Source organism: Rissa tridactyla, chromosome 2 (assembly GCF_028500815.1).
Source record: "Rissa tridactyla isolate bRisTri1 chromosome 2, bRisTri1.patW.cur.20221130, whole genome shotgun sequence".
NCBI lineage: Eukaryota > Metazoa > Chordata > Aves > Charadriiformes > Laridae > Rissa > Rissa tridactyla.
Genome location: NC_071467.1, coordinates 147,411,653 through 147,419,340, shown reverse-complemented (window position 1 = coordinate 147,419,340; position 7,688 = coordinate 147,411,653). Strand labels below are relative to the sequence as shown.

The following is a 7,688-nucleotide window of genomic DNA, read 5'->3' as shown; positions in this document are numbered from 1 at the left end:
CCAGCACTTTTTTGTTATTACGTAAAGCCTCTTGGAAGCACCTTGGATATTTTACATTCTCCTTTCTCTGCTGGAAGCAATCAGCACGCAGGAATCCTGACGTGGGCTCTGGGACTATAGGACATTCCAGCTAGTGATCCAGCACGGTTAATTGTGAAAAGTGTATACATTTCTGGCTTATCTATGCTTTGTTATGGGTCTGACGTGAGCCCACGTCCTCCTACCCCCTCCTGCAATATTACAGGCAGAATTTCGGTTAAAAGTGTTACAGTATCACGGTGCGGGAACCCGTGATATTCAGGCAGCAAAATAACCTTAGTCCCCGGCTGTAAAAAGCTAATTAAGCAGAAGAGGAAAATCAAGAGAAACTCGAAAATGTAAGTATTCCCTCTCGCTAACAACCGAGCGTTTAACTTTGGAGCCTCAGAAAGGGAAATACCAGGCGGTTCTGCACGTTTTCGCTAAGCTTCATTTTCCACACAATGCAGAATAAAATGCTAGTTTAAAGCGGCTACGTTACCGGAGGATTTTCCATCGCTACGATCAGACTTATGTCCTTTAAATTCACGGCATGCACAAAAGAGCAACGTTTGTCCGAAACAGGCTAAAAATATACGAAACGATAGGGAAAAAAGCATGCAAATCCTTCCTCGGAAGCTAGCGACGAGGAAGTCTGAGACGTCTGAGTGTGTTTGAGCTCGGATTGTTTAATAGAAAGATTTATATACTAACTGTATTATTTACTTTGGGAGGGGAGGTGGCAGTATAAGGGTATGCTAATTAGTGGGAGATTTTTTGGGGGAAGGGGTGGAATATCAATTTTTATTGCATCACCTGTCAGGAGTGTCCAATCAGCGTTGGCTTTAGGGGAATTAATTGATGAAGGTGTCTCCGGACGAGCTCACTTCACTCTGTCATTTTATTTGTAGCTAAAGCAGCGGCGGGAATAGCAGCTGCATTTCTTTTCTCTTCCTCCCTTCACATTCCATTATCATAGTTTCCAATGGAAAAGCAGGGAATGAAAGGGAACAGGTACTGATCTTCAGCAGCAACTTAGAGAAACACTTTGGCAAACCTGATTTTTAAGATTATATATTGATTGTAGCCTCACGGTATTTTTTTAATTTATTTTTTTAATTTTGTCTAAAGTTTGGCACTTCATTCACCAGGAATAACAGCCTTTGTTATATTTTATTAGCAGGATGCCTTGAGACAAATACAGCATCTGGCTGAGGATTGTGTGTGTGTGGCTTTTTCTTTTTTTTTTCTTTTTTTTTTTTTTTTCATCTCTCTCTCTCTCTCTGCAAATGCTGGGAATAATTTAATTCACGAAATGGGAGACCTGAAGTCGGGTTTTGAAGAGGTGGATGGCGTGAGGCTCGGCTACCTCATCATTAAAGGAAAGCAAATGTTTGCACTCTCCCAGGTTTTTACAGACCTGCTCAAAAACATCCCGCGAACTACCGTGCACAAGCGAATGGATCATTTAAAAGTAAAAAAGCATCACTGCGACCTGGAGGAGTTGAGGAAACTCAAAGCCATCAACTCCATCGCTTTCCACGCCGCCAAATGCACCCTGATCTCCAGAGAGGACGTGGAAGCCCTTTACACATCCTGCAAAACCGAACGGGTCCTTAAGACGAAACGGAGGAAAATAAGCCGGGCGCTGTCAACCACCGACCTCCGGCCGGAGCTGGCGCCCACCGACCCCTTCTCCGGCTTCTGGAAGGAGAACAAACTTTGGCTGGGTTTGAATGACTCTCCCCGGCCCCTGCTGCCCATCCGGAGGAAAGCTTTGCGTCCGGGGGACACAGCCTTGCTACCGGCCTCTCATCTACCTCACATTTTTAGTAAATACACTGGCCACAGCTACCCAGAAATCGCTCGGGCGCCTTGCAAACCCCCCGTAAACTATGAAACGGCGCCGGCGGCGGGCGGCTGCGCGCCCCTCCGCTCCCGCCGCCCGCCCGCCGCCCGCCCCCCGCCCGCCGCCGCGGCGCGGCCGCGGCTCCCGGCCGCAGGCCGCCCGCCCCTGCCCGCCCGCTGCCGCCGCCGCCACCGCCGCCACGGGGCGGCCGCCGCCGCCGGCCCGCTGGGCCCCCCCGGCGGCGCCCGCCGGCCCCTGGCCGCACAGAGGCCCTGCCGGCCCCGCGGCGCCCCGCGGCTGCCGCTGCCGCTGCCCCGCGGCTTCGGGCCGCCGCCGCCGCCCGCCTTCCCCGAGAGCGGCAGCAGCGACTCGGAGTCCAGCTGCTGCTCCGGCCGCGCCGCCCACGACTCGGACTGCGGCTCCAGCCTCTCCAGCTCCAGCGAGGGCAGCTCGGAGGAGGAGGACGAGGAGGAGGAGGAGGACGAGGAGGGCAGCGGCGCCTCGGACTCCAGCGAGGGCAGCTCGGAGGAGGAGGAGGAGGAGGAAGAGGAGGAGGAAGAGGAGGAGGAGGAGGAGGACAGCACCTCGGACTCCGACTCCAGCTCGGTCTCCAGCCAGGTCTCGGTGCAGAGCATCCGCTTCAGGCGCACCAGCTTCTGCAGCCCGCCCGGCGTGGTCCACGCCAACTTCTTGTACCATCTGGCGGCCGCCGCCGCCCCCCGGCCCCCGGCCCCGGCCCCGGCGGAGCCCGGCGGGCTGCCCGCCCTCCGCGGCGCTGCCGGCGGAGTCAAGCCGGAGCTGCCGGAGGAGTGGGGCCGCCCCGGCTGGGCTCCCGCCGCCCCGGCGCTGCGCTGCTCCGGCGGCCTGGGGAGCTGCTTCGCGGAGATAAGAGATGATAGGGTATCCGAGATCACATTCCCACACTCTGAATTTTCCAATAATGCCAAGAGTACTGACCTAACAATTAACTGTGTTGCAAAGGGGGCCTCTTCACCTAGCCCAAAGACAAACAATGCATTTCCACAACAAAGAATACTCAGAGAGGCAAGGAAATGCCTTCAAGCAACTACTACACACCGTGCAGATAACAATACAATAGCTGCTAGGTTCTTAAATAATGATTTTTCATCAGCGGCAGCAAATTCAGAGAAAGATTCCAAAATCCCTCATTGTATTGAATTTGCCACGGATTTGCCCTCTTTACAAACTGATCCTGAGGAGGATGCTGCTTCTCCAGGGGCAGCAGCAGCAGCTGAGCTCCAGTGCACTGATACAGGCAATAAGACATTGCCATTCCTGCACAGCATTAAAATCAAAATAGAGGACAGCAGTGCGAACGACGAGTACGAGCCTGACCTTACAACACATAAGCTAAAGTGTGAGTGCAATGATACTAAGGATGAGTTTTACGGTGTGACTGAGAGTAATAACCAGGACGCTTTATTAACAGCCAAGGAAGATTCTGCATGCACTGAGAAAGAAACCACTTCCTTAAACCCGCTGACTCAGAGTCAGGTCCTCTCATGCACTTTAGGTACTCCAAAACCTGAGGATGGGGAGTATAAATTTGGAGCAAGGGTGAGAAAAAATTACAGGACACTGGTTTTGGGAAAGCGACCTGTACTGCAGACTCCTCCAGTCAAACCAAATTTGAAATCAGCTCGAAGCCCACGTCCTACAGGTAAAATCGAGACACATGAAGGAACACTGGATGATTTTACAGTTAACAATAGACGCAAAAGGGTAGCCAGCAATGTAGCATCAGCAGTGAAAAGGCCATTTAATTTCATGGCAAATTTTCCCTGTCCACCATCACTAATTATTGGCAATGATGGGGATTTGTTGCCAGCTTATTCCTTAAACACCACTAAGGATTCCCAACCACCTCACAAGGCCCATCCTGTATGGAAATGGCAGCTGGGCGGTTCTGCAATACCTCTTCCACCTAGCCACAAATTCAGGAAATTTAATTAATAAAATAGTTTGGAAAATATTTTCTTGAACCACCTTTAACTTTCTTACGTTTTTTAAACTCTGCAGGATGGTTTGTACAAGCCCATTAATGCTATACACACTTTTGGAATCCTGTTTTATCACATTGTGAAGACAGAAACCGGATTACTATTTTCTTTACCATTACGACAGTGGTTTTTTGTTTTGGTTTGGGTTTTTTTATTTTTTTGGTTCTGTTGCATTTGGGTTTTGTTTTTTGGTTTGTTTTTTTTTTTGGTTACATTCCACAGAGTACTTCAGGCTAAAGACTCAAGTTAAACTCAGTTATTATGGTAGAGCTGGAACACTTTACTGTTTAAATGCTAATAATGCACCAGTACCTCAATTCAACTGCTGCAAATAAATGTCAAAAGGTTGAATAATAAATATTAGAATGAGCCATTAAATTTATGCACTAGATTTCGAAAATGGAAGTCTAACTGTTAATTCAGTTAAAGTTTGTTAAGTTACATGGTTGCACAGTAAGGGTTCACTATAATTCAATGTGGCAGCAGCCTACTTTTCGGAAGCTTTGTTTTCGGGTGCAGGGGTGTCTTTTTCGAAGAGCAGTTGCACTTACTCCTTTTTCTCTGGTTTGGAAAGGCTGGGGTCCGCCTGCGACCCCAGTGCTGGGAAAAGCTGCCTCATCTGAAACCAGTAAATAAATGTGGAATTCTATTTTTGGTAAAAGGGTGTCTTTTTACTTGTACAGCCACTCTTTGCAATTGGGAAGCCTTTTTGTTTCACCCAGAGGTCTTAAATAAGGTTACTGTTACCCACTAATGTCATACTTAAGTTGTGGTCTGAACATGCCCCTTACAAACTTGCAAAGCAACTAAAATATTTGCCCGGCTAGCAGCACAATTTATGGTCCAGCCCCTCACACTGGCTGGAGGAAATAGCAAAGCAGTAAATACAACACAGAAAGTGAAACGAGAGGCCGTAAGTGGCAAGAATACACAAAACGAGAAGACCATGTTATTCATAGCTTTTTTTGGCACCAAAACTCAGGCGTTTCAACCGTGTTACACTTCCCGATTCTACCCTCATCTCTTGAAATTTGTTGTCGTGGGGTTTGTTGTTTTTTTTTTTTTTTTTTTTTTTTTTGCCATGCCATCCTCTTTATGTAGCAGAAACATTTCTACTGCACGTGACAATCAGAGGCAATTATCTATATTTGCACTTAATATCGAAATAGTTGAACAGGCTGACTTCTAGAGTCTAGCCCTCGGTAAGACATGCTGGTATAATATATTGTGATGATGGAAGCAGTAAATCAAAATTATGGAAATTTGCACTGTTGAAAAGCATGCTTTAGCTTTATTTTCAATTAAAAACACTGTTTAAAAAAAAATTCCTGATTCCATACACTTTGAATTATTGCAGAGTTATCCGTGGTTTCCTCTCCGTTTGTAAGTTCACTGTTTTTATTTGGAGGAAATACGCTTCAGGACGTTAACTGTTTCCCTCCCTCCCCCCCAACCCCCCTCCCCAAACCCTCGAAAAGAAAGGGGGGGGAAAAAAAAAAGAAAGAAAAAAAAAGAAAGAAAAAAAAAAGAGAAAGGCCGGAGGCCGAGGTGGAGGCAGAGCTGAGGACGGGGGAAGGTCTCTCTGGCGGGGGGAGGACGGGTACAGCAACTCTGAAAACAGCCTGAAAAGTTTGCAGCTTGAGAAAGGCAGTTATAATTGAGTTGCTGAATCAGCAGAGTTTAGGATGAATAATTGCTGGTTTCTTTCTTTGGATTAGCATTTTATTTATACTAGATCATTCCCAAATTAAATTTTAAGGATTCCACTCATCGATCAATCCCGGGAGAATAATTTATCGTAAATCAAAAAAAGGAAAACAAAGCAACAATGTAATGTTTACTGTGTGACTCAAAGTCAACATTTCTGATGGCAATCCACTGCCTGGGTTTCTTTTTTTTTTTTTAATTCCTGCCTTTTGTGATGCCCTCTCCCAACCCCTCGTGCCTCTAAATATTCCAAGCAGTCACTGGCCGATTTCTGCTCTGTTTACTATAGCCACACCGTAGTTTTCATCTCATTGTAAAAGGCCTAGTCTAAGAATACCTGCAGCCAAATATATTTAGAAAGAGTAAACAATTGCCTTTCAGTGGAGTTACCCTTCCCCCCTGCATGCACACACGCGCGCACACACACACACATCACTTCAAACTGCCAATTGCAAAAGGTGCATTGCATACTTAACCGCTCTGCTGAAATTACGATGGTCATGAAAAATCTGCTTACTGAAGTTGTTCTGAGATGAATGTTTACATTCGTGTGTTTAGAGCTGCACAGATTACAGCCTTATTTCCAGAGAACTGTAAATACGTATAAAATGTACTGCTCAGGAAAACCCCCTGCTCTGTTAGAAAGCCGTGTCTGCTTGACAAAGGTCTTCCCTTGACCAAAAAAAAAAAAAAAAGGAAAAAAAGGAAAAAAAGAGAGCCAAACCCAAAAGTTACAAAGGTGCAATATGCAAACTTGAAACCTAAAATTTTGCCTTGTAAATTAAACAACTTATCACTTTCAAAGTAACTCTGTCCCCCTGACCCTGTTTACTTCCAATTAGAGATATGCTGATTTGGCCAGGAATTGTAAATTACAGAGGTGCCTTTTCAGGTTCCCGAAATAATCCGGGGGGGGGGGGGGGGCAGAGGGGAGGGGGAGGAATAAGCATAAATTTATACCAAATAGGCTATGCAGAGCTGAGGACGTGAAATATGGCGCCCAGCCCTGCCAGGGGCCCGGGAGCTGCAGGCCTGGGAGCAGGAGCGGGCCTGGCACCCACCGGGCACCCCCAGCACCCCCGGGCTCCCCTCCCTGCAGGCAACATCAAAAGGCAAGAAGTTAAACAGCCAAATAACTTTCACACGTGTACACCTCAGTTTAGTGCAAAGCCACTAACAAGGACGTTCGTGTTTTTACTACCGCTGGAGAAATTAGCCAGGTACAATAACTCACTGGGGAAAAAAAAAAAAAAAGGAGGGGGGGGAAAAAAGATATTCTTTGCAATTCTGGTAGTTTGGTAACTGTTTCTGATGGCATTGTAATTATTATTGCGAACAGAGTTCATTATCATTCCAGCCTTAGCAATGTAAAGTCGTATCATTGAGTTACGTATAAATAACCAATTTTCTCCCGTAAAGGTAAGTTCTCATAACAAGGAAAAATAAAGGTTTTTCTAGTGAGACAGGTTACCATTTTGTTGCAATGTTTACAGGGGATAAAACTTAAAATGCATTAATAATGAATCGCCACCATTTTCCAATTCCTGGTGTACACAAAAATCAACAGAATTTTCTAGAGGAAAAAGCAACCGAGGGAAGCACGCGTACTTTATGGACTATACTCCATAGGTATTTGCCACTAGTAAGAGTTCATCGGTAAATTTATTGGGAAGATTTCTGCTGCCAGATGGAAGACAAAAGAAAGTTTTGGACTATGTTTAATTCCCTAGAGCATTAAAAAGGGAACACGTGTAATGCCTTCAGCAACGAGGTGTATTGCCTTAAAAGATGTAACTTGCCGTTTACAACAATTTACTTTCAGAAGTGATTGTTCTATAACCTACACTTACTTGACTACAGTGCGATAATCTCTTTACTGGTTGTTTATTTAAAACGCCACTATTAGCAATAATGCAAAATAGTGGTAGCTGTTGTATGAAGTTTGCTGTTCAATCAATTCACTTGGTGATTTTTTTACATGGTCTCTGATCCTTTTTCCTCTAACAGATTTAGTTGCCAATAAATTAAAGTTTCTGCAGAAATGAGAGCAATGCTATCGTTTTTGTTTGTCGCTGTTCACACGTGCGAGTGAT

At 46.0% G+C, this 7,688-nt stretch overlaps 1 protein-coding gene across 1 annotated transcript; it reads left to right on the top strand.

Moving 5' to 3' along the window:
* The first annotated feature begins 769 nt into the window (after window positions 1–769).
* SKIDA1 (SKI/DACH domain containing 1) lies at window positions 770–4,246 on the top strand. Its single transcript, XM_054190451.1, has one exon. The coding sequence runs from the start codon at window positions 1,334–1,336 to the stop codon at window positions 3,839–3,841; it is 2,508 nt and encodes an 835-aa protein (XP_054046426.1). The 5' UTR covers window positions 770–1,333; the 3' UTR covers window positions 3,842–4,246.
* The last annotated feature ends 3,442 nt before the right edge of the window (window positions 4,247–7,688 follow it).